The sequence below is a fragment of the Coenobita brevimanus genome, chromosome 5 (genome assembly GCF_032717465.1).
Source record: "Coenobita brevimanus isolate Jiangsu-jjx chromosome 5, ASM3271746v2, whole genome shotgun sequence".
NCBI classification, from domain to species: domain Eukaryota; kingdom Metazoa; phylum Arthropoda; class Malacostraca; order Decapoda; family Coenobitidae; genus Coenobita; species Coenobita brevimanus.
This window is the reverse complement of record NC_136958.1, coordinates 5,157,487-5,179,854: the sequence shown is the minus strand read 5'-3', so window position 1 is coordinate 5,179,854 and position 22,368 is coordinate 5,157,487. Positions and strand designations below refer to the sequence as shown.

At 39.6% G+C, this 22,368-nt stretch overlaps 1 protein-coding gene across 1 annotated transcript in view; it reads right to left on the bottom strand.

Annotated features, from left to right (window-relative positions):
* Window positions 1-2,621: 2,621 nt before the first annotated feature.
* Window positions 2,622-22,368, bottom strand: part of LOC145397542 (acyl-CoA:lysophosphatidylglycerol acyltransferase 1-like) — a 34,448-nt gene continuing 14,701 nt past the window's right edge. Inside the window, exons 5-8 of the mRNA XM_080270616.1 lie at window positions 21,429-21,669; window positions 19,786-19,928; window positions 19,217-19,561; window positions 2,622-2,728 (exon numbers count right to left, since the gene is read on the bottom strand). Of these exons, the coding sequence (XP_080126742.1) occupies window positions 19,277-19,561; window positions 19,786-19,928; window positions 21,429-21,669 (669 nt within the window). The 3' untranslated portion in view covers window positions 2,622-2,728; window positions 19,217-19,276. The remainder of the gene's footprint in view (window positions 2,729-19,216; window positions 19,562-19,785; window positions 19,929-21,428; window positions 21,670-22,368) is intronic.

Here is a 22,368-nt window from a genome sequence, read left to right as displayed (position 1 = left end):
GCGAATCCAGCAATTTACTTCCCCTCCATAGGGTGGTCGCAAAGAAACCTGGGCACATTTTCCATATTGTAGTAGGTGATGCCTCAGCTCAACTACTTCACTTTCCCTTGAGTTGGAACCGCAAGAAAACAGACATACAGTATGATGCACACAAACTCAGCCAGGGAGTTTCATGATACCATCACTAAACTGTCACTGATTTTTTAACCAGTCCAATACCTTCTAAGCCATTTCACAGCAATATACTGTAGATTATATATATATCGTTTCGTTTTTAAAGGCTCCAACATGCTTGCATGTGTCGGCCTTGGTCACCTAATGGCGGCTCTCCACGCTGCACGATCCATTGCAGCCTCCCTGTTCAGTCCCTTAACCCTAAGGTCACACTTAATGACCTCGTCCCATTTCTTTCTCGGCCTACCCCTCATAACCCCACCCCCAATATTAACACTTCTCACCTTCCTCACCCAACTATCATCCCCCATCCTCTCCACATGTCCAAACCACCTCAATCTACCTCTCCTCATCACAACACCAATACACTCCAGTCCCATCCTACCTCTCAACTCTTCCATTGTAAACCCAGCCCCTCCAGGCCTTGGACGCAGGGACGCACTACACATCCACCTAATCACTGTCATTTCTGTACGTCTGAGCCGGCAAATGTCTTCCTCCTTCACTGCCCAGGTCTCACTGCCATACAGCATTACACTCCTAACACACGCTGCATACAAAGACCCCTTAGCACGTAGGGAGAGCCCCTCAGTGTCAGGAGAGGCAAGAGCTCCCTGAACTTCTTCCAACCACTTCTCACCCTAGCCACAGAGCTAGCTCCAGCCCCACCTCCAGCACACAACATGTCTCCTAAATAACAAAACTCTTCCACACACTCAAGAGATTCACCAGCAAGTTCAATTCTTTCACGTCTGACGATCTCCACCTGCTCACCCCGGCACGCCGTACACATAAAATCAGCATTATCTCGCAGTCTACCTCTGATACCACTACATCTCTTATGCACCCATTTATCACACACACCGCACATTGTGTGTGTGTGTGTGTGTGTGTGTGTGTGTGTGTGTGTGTGTGTGTGTGTGTGTGTGTGTGTGTGTGTGTGTGTGTGTGTGTGTGTGTGTGTGTGTGTGTGTGTGTGTGTGTGTGTGTGTGTGTGTGTGTGTGTGTGTGTGTGTGTGTGTGTGTGTGTGTGTGTGTGTGTGTGTGTGTGTGTGTGTGTGTGTGTGTGTGTGTGTGTGTGTGTGTGTGTGTGTGTGTGTGTGTGTGTGTGTGTGTGTGTGTGTGTGTGTGTGTGTGTGTGTGTGTGTGTGTGTGTGTGTGTGTGTGTGTGTGTGTGTGTGTGTGTGTGTGTGTGTGTGTGTGTGTGTGTGTGTGTGTGTGTGTGTGTGTGTGTGTGTGTGTGTGTGTGTGTGTGTGTGTGTGTGTGTGTGTGTGTGTGTGTGTGTGTGTGTGTGTGTGTGTGTGTGTGTGTGTGTGTGTGTGTGTGTGTGTGTGTGTGTGTGTGTGTGTGTGTGTGTGTGTGTGTGTGTGTGTGTGTGTGTGTGTGTGTGTGTGTGTGTGTGTGTGTGTGTGTGTGTGTGTGTGTGTGTGAGTGTGTGTGTGTGTGTGTGTGTGTGTGTGTGTGTGTGTGTGTGTGTGTGTGTGTGTGTGTGTGTGTGTGTGTGTGTGTGTGTGTGTGTGTGTGTGTGTGTGTGTGTGTGTGTGTGTGTCCTTTTTACATACATAATCTACCAAGATGTGTGTAACTAACCATGACTGTGTAAATGATCTCTATCCTGAGAAACAAATTGGGTTTAGCTTTCCCAAAACTAGGCTCTCCTACTTAGAACAAGTGTCTAGTAATCTGCTGTGGTGCTGATAAATATATGCACTGAACTTCTGCATCTGTCCTAGCTGGAATGGTAGAGACAGCCAGAAATGTCAGTCATAATTTTAGATATTTAACCAATCCTTGCGTGCATAGTTTTACTTGTACATTACCATTAGTCCGACAAGATAGCAAACTTGTAATTAATCAGCAATATAAATTCTGTTGTACAGTATTTACTTAATAATGGACAGAATATGAAGCAGCAGGAGGACTGCATGAAGTTGTTGGTGCCCACTCTGATGTATGGATGTGAGACTACAGTTTTTCTTTTTTCTGTTACTGCTAGATGTTACTCAGTTCATTGGAGATCTCATAGTGCAAGGGGTAGTGGTTTTTTAATTCCTTCACTACCAAAAGCCTGTCCTAAGTTACATCAAATCATCTGGAGGTTGTAACAGTAATTACAGTCTGTCCATAGAACTGATTAATATTGATGCATCCATACAGACACTGTATTAACATAGGCAGAGGGGAAAACAATACTCTATATTCTTCAAAAAATGTACAAATGTAGTAGCTATTATATGTCATTCAAAACTGATGGTAACCAGGTCATTAGTACATTTGTTCAACAAAGAAAACAGGTAAAGTATTACTTTATATTTTGTGTCAAACTGGAAATACAAAGGAAGCAAAAAATGCTTTACTGATTCCTTGCTCACATCCAATATATATCAAGTTCTTCCTACATTAATGCTGTTGTGGTGATCCACCAAGAAATTTAAACTGGCAAATAGGAATTTTCATGATTTAAAAAAAAATATATATATATACAATTCAGCTCCATAGTTGCTGTCCTCCAGCCTGGAGGTGGTTGTCATGGCCATCCACCATCTGCAGGTTCTGAGGAGGGAGCACTGATTACTTAATACCTTTGTTATATTGTAGTAGACAAATTTATCATTACAAGAACATGCTAATTTCTGTGCGAGGTATCAATCAAGGCATCATCAAATCACCATTACTATCATCACTGCTATCATCATCATGACCTACTTTTCCACCTAGGACATGGTGTTGAATAATCACAGTATGTAAAGGATGAAATAAAAGAGCACATGTTTTATGTTTGATTTTTGACACATTAATTCCTTGCCTTGTACCTAATGGTGTCTTCTCCATGCAACAGCAAGCTGACCGCCATACCCTCAGTTATATAAAAAGCTTGCAGCTACACTCACCCTAAGCCAACAGACACCACCAGTATCTCCCATCACTAATACTCAGGTGAATCACATTTTCTCTTTTCCTTGCATAAAAAATACAGTTTACACTACTGCAGTTACTCCACTTAAAAAACAAGTGCCCTGAGGACCAAAACAATGAAAAGAAAAACTATGAAACAACATCCACATCTTACATTAGTATTTAACACACAAATATTAATTATGTAATGTGTCATCTGTTAATTTTACTATCATGTTATCATTACCAACAGGGCTGACCATCTCCTGGGAAACAAAGTGGGGACATCTGGAATCCAGGGAGAGGTGTGTAGCGGAATATTACTCTTGGAAGGGACATTCACCGTCAGGTTAGAAAAAATGAAAACTATTTGTGTCTACAGGATAAAAAAGTTCTAGATCAGACTGAACATATCTGATGAACAGCAAGGCAGGCCTGTGGCTACCATAATCAATTTTGTAGGGGGAGGAATATCTGTAAGTATGTGTTCCATATACCCTTAGAATATCTGCATACGTCAAAGTCTGGTACTGCTAAATTTACCATAGTGCAGAAAATATACATGTAACATAACTAATAAATGTCATAACTTATCATGGGAAATATAATTAATATGGAAATGAGTATGTCTGTTTCAGATTTTTTTTGGTCTGAAAATAAAATATGCTAATTATGCTATATGAAATAATTATTTATGAACTTACAGTACTGTCTACGTAAAGCAGTACAGCATTTGCATGAAGAATGATATAATAAGGCAACTATCAAATGCTCCTTTACGTATTAACACTAAGAGGGGAGGGCCCTCCCTGGGTATTTCAGTCTAACTACCTCTAGATTTTTGTTTGCTCTGGTAAGCCCATGTATTCTAAAGGGTTATTGCATATTTCAATTACCCCTTTAGAAAAAAAGCCTTATTTCACATTTTACTTTGGTCATTGCCATGATTTTTTTCAGCTGAGAGAAGCCCCTACCCTCTTAACTTTTACTTTAGATGCTTAGGATGCAAAATAATTGACTTCATATTTCAGATCAAGGTGTTTCTGTGGTGCTTCATTACAAAAAAAATCAGTAGTTATCTTTTCACTTGCCAGTTATTAATAATGAAACATTCTGAAACTGAATAAACAACGTATGAAGAAACTAAACATTCTGATACTGATTAAACAATGTATGAAGAAACTGACTTCTTGGTTTTTGTCCTGCTTTCTTAAATGATGAAGACTGCTACATATTTTCTGGGATGTGTGGTGGGCAACTACTGCATATATTCCAGAAGGGGAAACTATTATTAACTGTTCTGCAGTTAAATTTGGACTGAGATCTTGTTATCTAATTATTAGTAATCTCTTGGTGAAGGATTATTTTAGTGCCTCTCAAAACTCAAACTCTTTTATCATTCACTCTAGCCATACTATAGCAGATACTGATGTAAAACTGGCATGTCCATTATTTTTAAAAAATTGCTTCGTCTAATCTTTTTTTTTAACTGTCCATTCTGAAAATAAAAATTATATATTTTTATGATTCAGAAGACAAATCCTGGAATACGGCTAACTTATGAAAGTTTTTGACCTCAACTGGAATACTTAAGCTTTACTGTTTCTGACCTCAACTGGAATACTTAAGCTTTACTATGTTCCTTTTCATATCAAGAGAGTAAAAGAGGCTTAAAATAAAGCTGATGAACCCGTTTTTTGTGTACCATGGGATGGGCAGGAAATCCTAATGCCACAGGTTAAGGATTAACGTTACATGAAAAATTTGCAACCCGAATCTTATTTCTTCTGACAGAGAGAATAGCAACACTGTGATTTTCCTTTTTTGTATCTCAGACAAAGTTCAACAAAATGTCCCCTTCATGGGCTGAGTTAGTGTTCACCATCATGCCAGCAGTCTGTCAGCCACAAACAAGTATCACAAATAAATATACAAATCTGTACAAAACATATCCAACTATGCTATTTCACTGGCTACCTTTTTCTATAAAAAAATAATAATTACATTATTTAAAAAGTTATTCCTAACATAAATTAAAATGCACACACATTCATAGACAACATAAGAGTTATGCTATCCTAAAAGTGCAAGAAATGAAGATTAAATCATCACAGTAGCACCTACTAATACAACTAGCTTAAAAGAAGAACAGAATAGATTACCTACAGTACCTTTTAACATGCATTCTCGAAGAGTTCACAAGAGCCACATCCACAACACAAACGTTAGACAGTATTTCCTTACTAACTGCTGTCACACTGTATACTCATACACCATGCAGTATTTACTGCTATCACACAAAACATAAATGAAGAAAAACATTGGTGTCAACTGAGTATGTTCAAAGTTTTGTCACATATCCTTCCTATTTGGCTTCATTTTCTTATATGGGGCCATAAATAATAAAGGATTATAAGGCATATATTTAAAAGATGAAAACAGAAAAATGGTTTACCCCAATACTGCTGCTTACTTACACTATCTGTATACAACTATTATAATGATTCAGATGTGTGTCTACACTGCATCAGTAAAACGCCTTTGTCGTCAAGGTACAAGCAAGGCCATTTAAATCCGAAAGCATTGAACTGTTGCCTTACACCCAGAGGATGTCTAGAGCATATTGATGGCTATCTGCTTACCAAGTTTCATGCCTTTCCAACAAATTGTCTGGCCTATGGCCCACTTTTGAAGATTTTTGACATGTTGCACTTGGCATGAGGCACGTGCCACATGCACCGCCTGGATGTGATGAAACCTGTCAAAAACAAATATTAAAGAATTGGGCTATCATATGGTGCAAACCACTCAGTGATTGAACCTGTGGTTGCTGAAATATAAGCTTCTCAAAAGCGTTACAGTCGGGCCGCTCATATGTGAGAAAATGCCACAACTTGACGAGAGACTTGCAAGGGCTTCAGCCTCACTCATAATCAAAGTCTAAAAGTCCCTCCCAGAGATTATTTCATGCACAGTCAGGGACAAAAGTTCACTAAATGTTTCACTTCCACATCTCACTTCGTTCAGCTGGCCTACATTTTTTAACTGAGGGAGGCGTGCTATGTTTTTCTGTCCAAGGTGATTCTCATTCATATGATCTGTCAAGGAGGACAGTCATGGACATATGCTAACTTTTGCAAAGCTGCAGACCTCATATGAAGCACAATGAAGGTCGGCACAGGCCAGGCTTCAAGCCTCAAATGAGGTAAATTTACACTGATTATAAAACAATGACCCAGGAGAGGTTACAAAGACTCACTTTGGCAAAGGCTAAGTGTGAAGTAAACGTAGAGGAAAAACAGGCCAACTTCTGACCTTGACTGTACATGCCTTAAACTAAGTAGTAAGAAAAAATAAATAAATAAAATAAAAATAAAAGTTACATCACCTGACATATCCGAGTTACTGTACTTGAGAGTAAATTAACCAGAAATTAGTATGGTCATGAATATTAAACACTGTCTGCCAACCTGAGTTTCTGTTCAGAACTTACGACTACTGTAACATTAACCAGAATCTCCAAAATGATTAACATTTTCAATAACCTCAATCTTAGTTATGCCACAATACAAAATATACTAGGGCAATAAAACTATACTGACCAGAACAAAAAATAAACAACTAACAACTTGCTTCAATGCAGAAATAAGCAATGACTAGGGCAAAGATCTGGGATACTGCCTATTACTATCTCACAAAGTTTTTTTTTTTTTTTTTTTTTTTTTTTTTTTTTAACAACCTGTCTTTGCACTGGAACTGGCATTTTCTGTCCTATGGCAGAGAATTTTCAGGAATTGGTAAAACTCTAAATCTGTATTCTGTACTGTACATTAACAACGGGTGTTTTAACCATCTGAATTCAAGTGACGTTCCCTCTATCTCATTCTCACCGTTCCCAAATTATTTTATTCAACTTAGAAGAGGCCTCTCATTACTGAACTGGTTTAAGAAAGCCATGTCAAGCCCCATCCAATTCGAAAAGGTTAACCTAAATTTAATAAAACCATCAGGAGAAAATAAATTAAATGAAAATGCTGTCCCAGGGTTCAATGGGTTAATGACACATCTGTACAGTAGGTCTTTCTTTTTTTCCTCTGCAGCTCTCCACACTACTCAATCTCTGGCAACTTCCCTATTCAGTCCCTTATCTCTGAGTGCGACCTCAGAGATATGGGACTGAATAAGAAGGCAGTCAGAGACTGAGCAGCATGGAAAGCTGCAATTAAATGACCATGGCTGATGCATGCAAGCATGTTGGAGCCTTTATAAATGATGTGATATGATGTTCAGATTATATCACATAAAAACTGCCCACGAAACTTTCAATGCTATCTATAAAATCGATCTGTGATGCTGTTTTTTAAGTCTCCTCCCTTTTTTGGCCATTTTGTTTACAATATATTACAAAGAAATTGTCCACTAAAGGTCCTATCATTAACACTGATTTCCAAAGTCTCCTAATTTACAATGGAAAAAGTTTATATTTTAAAGCTCATTCCTGACTGATGATGGGAACCAAGGAGTATACAATTAAATAACACTGATTTGATACCAGATAAAGATTCACTTCAAGCAAATTCACATTCATGACTCCCAGTTTTCCTCAGTCCTCTAAAGTATCAACTGAGAAATTGAGGCTTAGAAATATAATATTAAACAGATATATAAGGTACTGAGTTATAGAAAGCTTCTGACATGCCTTAATTTAACATTTATGATATGTCAACATTTCAAGCATATTCCTTTACACATACAGCAAGTGTTCAGGCAATTATTTCTTCATAGTGCAATTTCTTTCTAGACAGAGTATATATACTGTGTACACCTGTGACTTGTATTATTATGACAAGTTAAAAATAAGTGAAATAAAAATAAGCAAATATTACAAGGTATCTCCATGTGGTAATAACAGCAATGTCTACACCAAAGGGCAGAGTATGTTAAACAGCATTAGCATACAGTATTAGGTTTTACCTTCCCTCTGCTCATCACTGTTCCTCATTAGCTCAAACATGATGTCTTGAACTGACTTTAAAATGCTTCAGGAAACCTTGCATATTGGTAATGAAGCTTATGTATGGAAATCTCATTTGCTGGAAACTGTGAGTTCTAATATATATATTCCTCTATGTATGACGCACTTAAATACAGTATTCCTACTTTCTTACACGTGGTACCAATTAGGCATTTTTCTCCATATACAGGATGTCCTGGGAGGAAAGAGCATAACTATGGCATGTGACAGATGAGGGAACTTTATGTAAAAATTATATTGACATGGATCTTAATCTCAGCCATTACAAAGCTACCATTACTGATGTCCTAATGAACAAAAATGGTCTTCATATTTCACCCATAGGGTCATCAGTAACTGTAGTGCAACAACTGCTGATACTTGAACCCATGTTGATAAAGCATTTTGAACTCACAATTCCCTCATCTCTAATTTCCCAGAATTATGCTCTTTCCTCCCAGGACACCCCATATAGTGTCTGGATTCTGTGTGTCTGTACCAATCCATATTTGGTCCCCTGCAGTACTGGATCTTCTTAGTGGAAGAGTGATAGAAGTAACACTCCCCCATGCTGGCAAAGTATGAGCAGGGAAGGAGTGATGTAAGTTAAGGTCAAAATGCTGTAATGGCTACTTGTATGTCTGAGTGTGTTAGTCTGTACTTGCCAGTAGCAGAATCACCAAGATGTAAACATATGCATGCATCTGAAAGGGCATACTATCAGTACCCAAATTAAATATCTGTCAAGACTTGTGTTTGAACCTTAAACTTAAGGCACACACACACTATGAAATGAATATGCTACTGAGCCACTGCAGCTGCTGGCCATATAAACTATCATTTATCTGTCCGCGAATCATCCAATAGGCATCAGTCATAGCAAATGGAGCAGGGTTTTTTAATTCCGCAAGAAGCCCAAAAATCAAAATCCACACTGTTCATCAGGAGTCCCACCACCAAAACAATATGGCACCGTCAGTCTCACTACTAAAACAATGCTTTTGATATTGCCAAATTTGGCAAGTTTCTTGCTATAGTAATTTGTTACCTATATGTCCCTTTCTCTTAATTTCTTCTCATGCTCAGTATTAAATACAGCCACTGTATGTGTATCCCTCTGCTTCAATACATTCCACACTCCTTTTTCCTTATGTATCTTGTCCCGCACAGCTATTGTATGTGCATCTTTCTTGAATACATTTCATACTCTTTTCCTTATGTATCTTGTCACACACACCTACTGTATGTGTATCCCTCCTCGTCAATATTTTTCATACTTTTTTCCTTATGTATGTTGTCCCACAATGAATGATGTGTCAGTCTCCCCCCCCCCCCCCATTCCCCACGGTTGCTGTTCTGCACTTTCTCTCCAGTACTGTACTGCCATGTGGCTGCTGTGCATATGATGGAGTTCAATGCATTTTTCATCATCCCTCTCTTTCTGCATGTCATGATGCCTTCTACTGGCATGTGTCACTGACACCTCCACCTACCCAAGCACCCTAGGAAGGTCCTACCTCTTAAAAATAAGTGGGAGATTACTGGGAAACTGGATGAGGGATGGAGTACAAAGGAGTACAAAGGAAAGCAAATAGCAACAGACCTTACAGTCCTTTCGAGGCTGTTTGTTTGGAGAATAAGTCGGGCGGCTGAGTTTTTTGTTGTCCCTTGTACAACAATGCAGGACGCCAAGAAGGCACGAGAACAAATTTTACAGCACGGAAGTGAATATGCGCAGATATCCCAACATTCATGGTATGGACAGTGGAGCACAAGGATGCGACAGCAAAGTCTGCTCAACACCTGACCATAACCACCACTAACCACATGAGATTTACTGCATCAAGAAATTCTCCTGCTACTCTCTGGTGATTTACTTCCCCTAACATCTTCTGTTTTATTATTGTCACTCATGCATCACCCACCACTTTCTCCCTCTCTCTCTCTGTGTCTTCTCATGCTTGGTTGGGTGTAGCTTTCCTCTTTTCTCTCTGTCTTGATAACCTGCCTAGCCCTGCCTAATCTACCTCTGGATGTTGAGTATACAGTGTGGGTACTGTACATTACAATCATATTCTATCATGCTTATTACAGGATTCATGGGTGCTTTTCTATGTTTGAACAGTTATACAGCACAGTAATAGAATTTTATAGAGGGTTACACCTTGTGTGGGGGATTTGGGGAGAGTTTTACATCAATTTCCATCAATACGTCACCTTCCGACATCCCTCTAGCCAGATAATCAAGTAAAGACAACTTATGAATATGAACTGACCAGAGAAAAAACAAATACTTACAAATAGTTTGGTTTTCTTGTTACCCTGTCACTGCTTCTAAGTAATATAAGGGTACACTGTACTTTCTATTTTTGTACATCTCAAAGATTGGTAAACTATTAAAACTGAAAACAACAAAGTTTAGACAGGCCCTGCATTGTTATGGATACTTTCTGAAGCATGTGACAATGATGACAGACCATGTCTGACCTTTCCGTATCAATGCTGACAACAGACTGTAATGCAAAATGCAGACTGATCATATTTAACAAGAACAGGTGTTCCATGGTGCAGAAGAGGAGCCTACATGTGGTGGCACTGAGACTCTGGGTGGAACACCCAGCAGCCAAACTTCCTATTTCCCTGCTCCTTGCTATGGGAAGGACCCTGGTCTGATCATGGAGAGGTGCTCTCTACCACAAGGAGATGCCAGTTCCCTGCATGGTGTACATACTGTATTGTATGTGTAGGATGACACCATAGTAGGTGCTTACATGCAGTCAACAGGTCTGCTCAGCCAGGCAGACTCGGGTTAAGCAACAAAAACTACAACAGGTGTACCATACCTGACTGTCATACATTAGTGGACTGCTCACAACTTCACACACTGTTTTAACAATAGACACCAGTGGCAGACTTTCACAAAGCTTAACATAACACGTACAGCTGCATACAATATAGAACTGTAGGTCTGAGCTTCACTCACTGGCATACAGGGAGCCCCAGTCAAAGTTTCACTCCTATCATAATTATCACTATGCATATTGTATATGCAAAGACAATAACTGATTATATTACATTACTATTCTTGTCACTGACATTAAAATTTCACAATAAGTACTTTGCCCATCCTAACAGAAGAAACATGACCTCATAACAATTACAGGTATTTGAAAAACAAATAAAAAATTAAAACCAAAAACTAGAAAAATATTTCATATGACACCGGTACCTCATCTGTCACAGTAAACATGTGATTGACTACATATGTGTTGCCTGATCCTTGAGAGCTGCAACTATATCCAAGATTGACTGCGATGTCACTGTGCTCTTAGAAAAGTGAACATATATCTTCCCAAAACAAGTGTACTGTGAAAATATCAGCATAAGGAACAACTTTGCTGTGAGAATCAGCCCAGTAATGGAATACTGTATCAGCATATATTAAGGGCATATGTACGACACTGTGCATGACAGAGTGATACTAACACAGTTTACAAAGTATCTACCATCTACTCTCTGACAAGTTTTCAATGAAATCTGAAGAGAAATATTTCGTGTGTTCACTACCATCAGATTATATTCAAACATAAAAATTCACATGACTTTCTGATCATCATCATCATAAAAACAACAACAATAATAATAATAATCATCATCATCATCATCATCTGGACCTCCTTTCCCACCCTAGGGCAGGGTGAGGAGCTGCAGTGTCCAGACAACCACAGTTTGCCCAATTCAATGGGCCATGCTTCCATTCACTCATCATTCAAGCCCTCAAAATCCTGGCTCCATCAGATAGGCCAACTATAAATCAAGAGCCCCCAGAGGTGACAGTAAAGGACTGGCTGTTGCTGTTGATACAATATACAGTATACTGTACTTTTCATTTCAATCTTGCTATCCTCAGACAATATTATTCACCTTCAGGAAATGAACTGTGTGAGTTGGATATGACCATCATTAACCCCTTCAACACAAGAGGCCTTTCCTATGTTGAAAAATCATCATATGAAATTAAAAAGAGTAAACCACAAAAAGCCAGCACCTGATTCAAAACAGTTAAGTGACTAATACCACTTCCTATCTATCTATCTATAGCCCGACGTCCTAATCCCGCAAAGGGTGGCCGCAGACAAAACGCCTCCAAGTCACTCTGTCACCCACCATTTGACTACCCTCCCCCCAACTCACCCCCCCCCTCCCTCATATACCTCTCAACTCCATCCCTCCACCTCATCCTCGGTCTACCCCTTCCTCTCCCTCCCTCCACCTCACCTACATACACCCTCTTAGTCAGTCTTTCATTCTCCATTCTCTCCACATGTCCAAACCACCTCAGTGTATTTCTCCTAATCTTCTCAACCACATCCACATCTACCCCACAACGTTCCTTCACTTCTTCATTCGTCAACCTGTCCCTCCATGTCACTCCACATGCTCCTCTCAAGTAACTCATTTCCACTGCTCTCACTCTTGACTTGTTCCCCTCTTGCAAGGTCCACGCCTCGCTTCCAAACGTCAGGGTAGGGATCACAATACTATCATGCAGTGACTTCTTAACTTCCATACTCACCTCCCTATTTCTCATCACTGCTTTCAGTGTACCAACAACCTTCCTTCCTTGCTGTACCCTTTCACGTACTTCATCCCCCAAAGTTCCATCCTTACTCATCACAATACCCAAGTACTTGAATGCACTCACATTCTCCATATCCTCACCATCCAACCTCACTGCACACTCTGTGACTTCATTCCTCTCAAACACCATAACTTTACTTTTGTTTACATTAACTTTCAGCTTCCTCCTCCTACACACTGTCCCAAATTCATTCACCAAACCTTGCAGCTCCCATTCATCTTCACTCAACAATACTGTATCATCAGCAAACAGCAACACCGGAAGCTTCCAAATCTCACCCTCATTCATTAGGGCCAGCCCCACATCCACTGCCCTACCTTGCACCTCCTTTACAACCCCATCCATATATATATTAAACAGCCATGGAGACATCACACACCCCTGTTTCAGTCCCACATTGAGATCAAAGAACTCACTCAGCTCACCATCCACTCGCACCGTAGCCCTAGCTCCCTCGTACATACTCTTTACAGCACTCAACAATTTCCCCTCCACTCCATATATTCTTAATACCTTCCACATACCTTGCCTATCTATTCTGTCATAAGCTTTCTCCAAGTCCATGAAGGCGGCATACACTTTCCTTCCCTTCTCTAGATACTTCTCCACTAAACATCTTAGAACAAATATCTGATCTACACACCCTTTTCCCTTCCTAAATCCCCCTTGTTCTTCTCCAACTAGCTCCTCTGTCATATGCCTAACCCTATCAATGAGTATTCTACCATATATTTTACCAGTCACACTAAGAAGGCAAATACCCCTATGGTTACCACATACTTCTCTCTCCCCTTTTCCTTTGTTCGGAGGAACAATTATACCTGATTTCCAGTCCTCTGGAACCCTTCCCTCTTCCCAAGCCAATCTACACAACTTCCATATCCACTCCACAACAATCTCATCCCCATACCTAAGCAACATATCTGGTACAGTCAGGAAATGAGTGTTTTCTTAAGGTTTGATGAACACTTTGCAGGAAAGATAAACCATCACACATGCTTTAGTCCAGGTAAGTCTGGTACCCAGGTACCGTATGACTGTTTGCTTAAAATAATAATCAGACAAACCTGTGATGATACTTGATGAAACTTGAATCCCTCACCCTATCCCCCAGAAGATGGATGATGGACTGCAGGAGCAGGGCAGCTTCAGCCCGCAGTCCACTGGTTTCACATCTAAATAAGTTTGGGGCAAAACAGCGACAACCTAATAGATCCCTTTTTGTTGATCACCAGCAACAAGCACCCTGACCAACAAATACTTTTCCTTCAAGTCCCAAAGTATTAACAATAATGAACCACTATGTTACAACAGAAACGTTACACAACCAATGAAAAACAGATATAGTTTTAGTGGAACTTTGTCCAAACATGCATTCACATATATACATACTCATACACACACATACACAAGCATACACATACACTCAGTAATGTTGGAGGATAGAGATCACATGCAATACAACAGCTGACTCAAACTCTATGTAACCTATCGACTAGGCTTGGTGTTTGGCATTACTCTCTTTCACAAAACATGTAGTGTATCTGGTACTTCGTGAAAGTTAAGTTCAATGACTGGCAGCTTATATTAACTACAGGATGACTCTACTCCGTAATTTTCCTCAATACAACAACCCATTTTCCACTGCTAATTAACCCTCCAACCACTCTGAGCCCACTTACAGCAACTAATTTATTTTGACTGTACTGCCAGATGATATTATTCTGCTGATGGCAATTCCTATACGCCAAAAGGTTAAATTAGGACTGCCACTTGAACATACAGTCAGGGTAGCATGGAGGGGAGATGCACAGAAGAGGAGCACGGGTGGATGTACAGTCATCCTTTGTTTATCGCGAAGGTTGCGTTACATGGACACCTGAGACCAGTAAAAATCCACACGTAATGAATACCTATTAAAAAAAAAAAAAAAAAAAAAAAAAAAAAAAAAGCCTCAACAGCCATGATTTAACAATGTAATGGCCTAAAGACCTTTTGCAGTGTCCCCAAACACCATCAGACATTGAAATCCCTGTTGAAAGTGTATTTTTAGATGATTTATCAAACTTTGTCAAATCATCCTAATATACACAAGCATACTGTGATGTTTACTCATACAAAAACACTGGGTAACTGGGGCTGACAAGGTTGAAACTGCAAAAAATGTGGGATGACTGTAAACAGGAATAGTGGGTAAACAGGTAGCTTATGATAAGAGAGCTATCAATGTAAATACTGATAACATAAGATGATGTTAACACTAATGGCCAAAAACCAATGCTGACTGAACAATGCGTCAGTATCAATATGGAGTACTTAAGCATGGAAAATCAATGACAAATACATATACAGTTGTGGACAAAAATACCAATCCACTTCATGTGAGACAGAGTAGTAACTTTTGAAATCCAGTACTGTGATCTTTGGAGTCCAATGAACATTTCAGAATACTAAGAAAGTTCCATAATTGCTCGTCTAAAACTAAGTGAATCAATATTACTGTCTGCAAGGGTACATGAATCAAATTAAGTGCACAGTATACCTGTGTTCATAATGCCTAAAATACATTTTGCATAATCTCTGCCAGTCTAGTAACTGTATCCCACACTCACCTACTCCATTTCTTAAACTAATGCCATTGTTATTATGTTCCAGTGACTAGGAACCTCTCACTTTTTGCTAGTCTCATAAAGCTAAAAAGAAGAGGACATTGGGCAAGTGACACACTGCTATAAAATAGTACAGACAGGGTGATATTCTCAGATACAAATACATCAGCCATTTGGATGAGTACTGAAACGAATCCTTTATAGAAAAAAAAAAAAAAAAAAAAAAAAAAAAAAAGTGCAATGAAAAAAAAAAAAAATCTATCTTTTATCTAGACTGTGGAATGGATAGGTAGACGTGAAGTACTGGGTTCTCAATAGAACTCTTCAGAGACTAATGCCATTTACTAAAACATCAGGAAGGCAAAGAACACTTTCCCAAATCAAAAATTATTCTGATTCTTAAACACTCATGTACTGCCCTGAAAGCCTGCTATGATTTCTTTAACAATGCAGAGTAATACATTCACCTTTAATAATTTTAGTGACAAATAGCAAGGCACACAACAAAAGGCTCACAACCATGCTTCTAACATTCCCATTATTTTGATTTGGGATAGCAATTATGTGCCTTCATTACCAGTTTCACTACAATGACATCTTTTGCACTTTATTCTTGCTTCCACCAGGTGATTTATTCAGTACAGACTTTTCAAACTGGGGAGGGTTAGATGACAGTCTTCATCAACCCCTTTACTACAAGAACTCTCTCTTAAACTCAATAAAACCATCCACTGATAACAGGAGCAAAATAACCAAGATGTCATTGTAATGAAAGAGTTAAATGAAAAATATAACAACCTAGTATTAGCCTACATCAACATCAAAATGCATATGTCTTTCACTTCCCTTTGACTTTTTCGCTACACTGCTCAAGGCTGAATTTACGACAGCTATCTAGAAATGGCACTAAAAAGCTCTCAGCCTTCAGTTAGAGAAGAGCTCATGCATACAGTGCATCCCAGGAGTCGAATGGGACCAGACTGCCCATTTGAGGAAGGGAGGGAGTAGAAAGTGGGCAGACAAGAGAAGTATTACGATGGATGGTGGGGAGTGAAGCAGCAAAAGGGTGGGAGGGGTTAAAATATAGGGAGACGAGAAGTGTTAGGGGAATAGGAGGAACTGCTAAGTGTGAGAAGAGATGGTGAGGAGTATGGAGTGGAGTGAAGTGTTGGAAAGTGGGGACAGGAAAAGGAGTGTTACTGGCATACAAGAGATTAGTGGGTGCTGAGGAGGGATGGTTGGATGCATGAAGTACAGTAGACAGGGTGCCAATAAACAGGAGATGAGGAGAGGTTGTAGGAGTGTAGGAATAATAGCTATGTCATGAGAAGGGATGGAGGGGAGTGGGGAGTAATGTGGGTAAGGGCAGCTTGGAATAAGAGCTGGAACATGGCAAAATGAGAAGAATTAATGGAACAAGGGGGATTGCTAGGTGGTCAAAAGAGATGGAGGGGAGAGGAGAGTTGAGAGCAAAGCTGTAAAGGTCGGGATGGATTACCAAGTACAGTACTGCTACAATAGTCACACTAATAAGAGAGTAAGATGCATTGTCTGGTGGTAAGCAGTGAAGGTAAAGTGTGGGGAAAAGTTGGAATATTTGTCAAGAAACAGCAGATGAGGAAAGTAGAGGTGTTAGGGGAGCATGTGAAATAATAACATAGAAGATGGGCATGGCAATGAATGAAAACTGGGGAAGGGTGGCAAGGTACTATCATGGACAAGAGTCTACGAACAAATCTCTGCCTTCCATATTTCTCATTCCTTTTCTAATGTCAGAGAGTATCCATCTTTCTCGTACTTTCATCTTGTGTACTTCATACTTCTATCATAAAATTATTTTATGTAACATCTTCCACTGCCACAGCCAGCTGGGATTGTTGGCAAACCTCTCATTGTGAAACTACAACAGAAAGTGGCATGGCATGAGGTGTGGGGGAGTGGTATGTATAGATGTAAAGAAGTTTGGGGGGAATAAGAGGGACTGTTATGTGGCAAGGATGTGTGTGACATAGGGTAGTAGTAAAAAATGGTAGTACAGAGCAACAGAATGTGGTGATGCTAAAGCAGAGGTAGTACGGGAGTCAGGCAGTGGATTTAGGGTTGGCAGGACTACAATATGATCAGGAAAAGTGACACATATTAGAATGAGGTAGGAAGAAGGGACAAATGCTATATACTGACGTCTTTCATGGCACTTGAAGGGGAGGAATGTTAAAATAATTGGTGGCAAACTGTTGATGGAATGGTGGGGAGTGAGGAAAGTGCTGAATATGGCAAAAATACAAAAAAATACATACAGTGCAATGGTGGAAGGTAAGGAAGGAAGGAAGGCAGGCAATGAATTTGGTGGGTGAGTAGGGGTGGGGCAAAGCAAAACTGGGGTACAAACAAGGAGTAAAAAATAATTTGGCTTCACAAAGAAGGTGAAATGAGAAAGGTATATTTCTAGTATGAACTGCAGGAAGAAGAGGTTTTACTGCAGGGAAGGAAGGAAAGGCAATGGAGGAAGAATGGGAATGACTATTACGGGAGAAAACATCTGGGGGGGAATAAGAGCTGGAAGTGGAGCTAGATGGGGGAAGAGTATTAAAAAAGGGAAACGAGATCTGTCAGGAAAAAATACTCGGTAATGAATATTAGGATGTAAGAGCGAGTGGGAAGTCAAGTGGGGTTGGCGGATGATTAGTGCCCCTCCCTGTAAAACAATTAACTCTAAGCCATTGGCCACCCCGTCTGGGATACATGGCGTCTGGCAATGAATGAATGAATGAAAAAGAGCGAGTGGGAAGTGAAGGGTCAGTGAAGCTGGAGATGTATGGAAGATGGAGAATGCAGACTGGCATTGATCTGGTCAGTAGGATGAAGGCTGACTGTGAGAACATGAGTGGAATGCATGCCAAGGTAATGGGAGTGAGTGCATGCAGTGGGAATGGGAATATATGCAGGTGGTGAGAACAAGACTAAGTGCTGGTTGTGGGTATGGGGAGTGGATATGCAGGATATGGGAATGGGAGTACTTGCAAATGGTATGAATGAGGAGTAACTGTAAGTTGAGGCAATGGGGAGCAGGTGCAAGTTGGGAGAATGGGTAAAGATTGACTGAATGAGGATGGTGACGTGTTGAAGCTCAAGTCTTAGCCTGATTGGTACTGATATGGTACAGGAGGGAGGAATATGAAAGCCTGATTGACAACTGTGGGAACTTACCTAAAGTAGTATCAAACTGCCTTGATTGTATTCACACTATCACTCATGTATTGTCACAAATACATCACACTAGCAGTGAGAAGCCATGTATAAGATACAAGTGTGTAAAAATATGTTCACTTCCTTGGTCTACATACACAAATAAAAAGGCATTCCTTTGTAGTATCAACCACAACTTTTTCTATTAGAAAAAGTAAAGCTAATGTCCACTCAATCACTGCACTGACCCAAGACACACTGGCCTAGACTATTGTTCTGAGTGCAACTACATGATAAACAATGCTTGCCTGCTTATTACTAGTCTGCTTGGTTTGCATGCAGCTGCCAGCAAAACACTAAGGCCAGCTAGCTCAGCTTACAGCTTCTAAGCATTCTGGAGTAAATTAATATGCCACATATTATGCTCATTTCTTCACTCTCCAGCACGGCTCTCTCAAATGCATTGTGCAGAGACTACCAGGCAGATTGAAAGTTTTATTAAAGAGGGTTATTAGCAGTTCACATTTTCACTGGCGTGCAGTTTGTCAAGAAAAGCCCTGAACCACTACCCAGGGTGACCTCTTCTGCCTCTCACCGGGCTATGTCTTTCTTCCCAGTCTGGGGAATGTTGGCCTGCCACTCAACACTCACTTTTTACATACAACTGGGGTGGAGAAAGAGAAAAGTGTAACTACCTGGTGTTTACAGTGGACAAATATGAGACAGGGCAAGGATGGGCAGGCCAGGTTGGGGGATCACCAGATGAGCCCAAGTAGCCTCACAAACCCCATATACAACATCCACATCCACAGGTAGGTTGAGCACAAGTAGAAAATATGGCGAACCACAAACTCTAGAGGATCGTGGACCAGCCGTGTGCCAGGCAAGCGGCGCACACTGTCAGGAGGGTTTGCGTCTGGGCCATGGATGGTGTGGATGTCGGGGAAGCTGCCCGTGTCATAGTAAGCCTGCAGCATGGATTCCTTTTCCTGGTAGCGTTTGTACAGCCACTCAGTCAGTGCTTCTTCTTCACGGGGAATCTGGGAGGTAGTAAAGTATTAAGTATCATAATTTAATTCATTTATGTGCATCCAGTCCTCTTTTTAAGCTACGAACGCATTCCAAAATATAACACTCCTCTTCAAGTACATGGTAGCTACTGTAAGAAAACAAAGCACAAATGTAAGACACCTACTAGCAGCATGCCAAGTCACAGAATAATAAATCACTTATGTGGGCGGTATGTCGGCCACCTTCTCCTTACCTCCTGGATTTTGTAGCGGCGATAGTGGAAGTAAGTATCACAAGACGGTCGCCATCCAGTAAAGATATTTAACAGATCCAGTGGTCTACCTCCGGGGTATGCTATGGTTGCATCAATCACATACCGGATTCCATCACCTCCACCTGTAGATACATGGGCACAGCAAAAGGGAGGGATTACAAACAAACCTAAAGCAGACTTTCCTGGAGCATTATAACACAGAATGGCACACGCAAATTGCCACCACAGCCATCCAAAATCTGCCAAACAGCATCCTTCAGGATCCCCCAACAGATACTCATCTCAGAAAATGCCCTCAACAGAGGACAAGTTCATTTTGCTGGACTAAATGAGGCCCCTCACTCTTCTCTGTTTCAATACCAACAAAAAATACAGCTCATAAACAAACCACTATTCCCAAACTTTAATGCAGCTCCTCAGAGCACAATACATGTAGTAACCTCACTCTTCCAACAAAGACAATCCTTAAACACAACCATAGCAAATGATCTCTGGAAGTCCCTGAATGACATGGCCTGTTTCCTACATTCCACCCAGCATACATCCAAATAAACCTAGAGTCACAACAATGGCACATTGTTTGCATTAAAATTTGCAATAATTACATACTGCAAGGTTTTATGATACCTCTGCCTCTTTCACATCCCTTTTGCAGGAAGTACTGTATGTGTGAACTACAATATCATTTCTCACCTGCTCCAAGGAAAATATGGTACACTATTCTACTCTATTAGTTACCTGTTACTATGCAGTTATAAATTAACCAGAGGAATATGAACCATTTTCTTGTATAACTACACCAGCAAACAACTCTCCACTCAACTTTGCTATAGATTATTATTTTTTTTTAACATGGGTTACTGATATGTTGCTGATAACCTTATAGATACACATATATCTACAATATTTATATCAAAAGACTAAAAAAAAATTAAAGCAAACAATATGGCTATTCAATACAACAAACATCATCATCATCATCACCATCATCATGACCTTTTTTCCCAATCTAGAATGGGGTGAGGCAAGATCCAGAAATAAGGAAAAGGAAAGTATGAAGCAGAAGAACTGTCAACAGCAGCATGTCCACTGAAATGGGTCAGACTCTCTCTCAACTCACAATAATTCCAACCTTGGGAATCCTGGCTTCACCTCAACAAGCCTAACCATCAGCATATATATATATATATATATATATATATATATATATATATATATATATATATATATATATATATATATGTATATATATATAATATATATATATATGTATATATATATAATATATATATATATATATATATATATATATATATATATATATGTATATATATATATATATATATATATATATATATATATATATATATATATATATATATATATATATATATATATATATATATATGTATATATATATATATATATATATATATATATATATATATATATATATATATATATATATATATATATCTCAACTCACAATAATTCCAACCTTGGGAATCCTGGCTTCACCTCAACAAGCCTAACCATCAGCATATATATATATATATATATATATATATACACACACCGGTATATATATATTCTTTTTTTTTTTCTTTTTGTCTCTCACTTACTGTCATGCCTCTCTGCAGCAGCATTGTCTAGTATGACCTTGAGAGCTCCAACACGAGGAAGGGCCACATTCTCCAGCATGGGTAAGTTGTTTTTTGCTGCATAACGCTGACTGGAGGCTTTGCGGTTCCTTAAGAAGCCTCCCTCAGGAAACAGCACAAGCCATTTGCGTTGCAGTGGTAGGTAGACCTCTCGCAAGTGCTGCTCCAGTTGCTTCAAGGAGATATCACGGTTCTCCTTTCCCTGTCAGTATAGTACAGTAAAGGATAGTTACTCTGGTGAATTTCAATTATACAGCAGTTTTCAATGTGACAGGGATATGTACCATAATACCACAACCATATCTAAACAAATGATGCTGTACACTGGGGGAAACTGGTAGTCAGATTTACAAGAAACAATTGGACAATAATTGGTAATTCTGAAATTTACTTTGGCTTCATAACAAAAAGGAACACAAACAGTAACTTGTAAAAACTCAATGCATATAATAATGACAACCTCAGCAGGATACAAACCAGGCTCCTATTTAGTTTATCCCTTCAATCCAATGGTGTATTTTTTTAGTTTATTTTTACTACAGCATCTACCCCGCTTACTTGTCATAACGCAGCCATGGCTCAGTCATAAAATGCATTTTTTTGCATAATCCCGCACTATCCCCAACCCCTCTACAGGGGATATAACCCTTATGTAATGCAATACAGGTCTCCCAGTCAATATGCAAAACCTGTCTCAATACCAATTTTCCACTTGCATATATAGGGTACTGCAGCGTCGGACAAAAGGGATTACCGGTAATGTATTTTCAAGTAGTTTTACAACACTGGAGAAACCATTTCTTGTGTCTGGGTTTGAAACTCTTAATTAGCCTCTTAACAAACTGACATTTTTTCCTCAGCTGAATAAAATTACCTGGAGGTCAGCAAGAGTTATATAAAA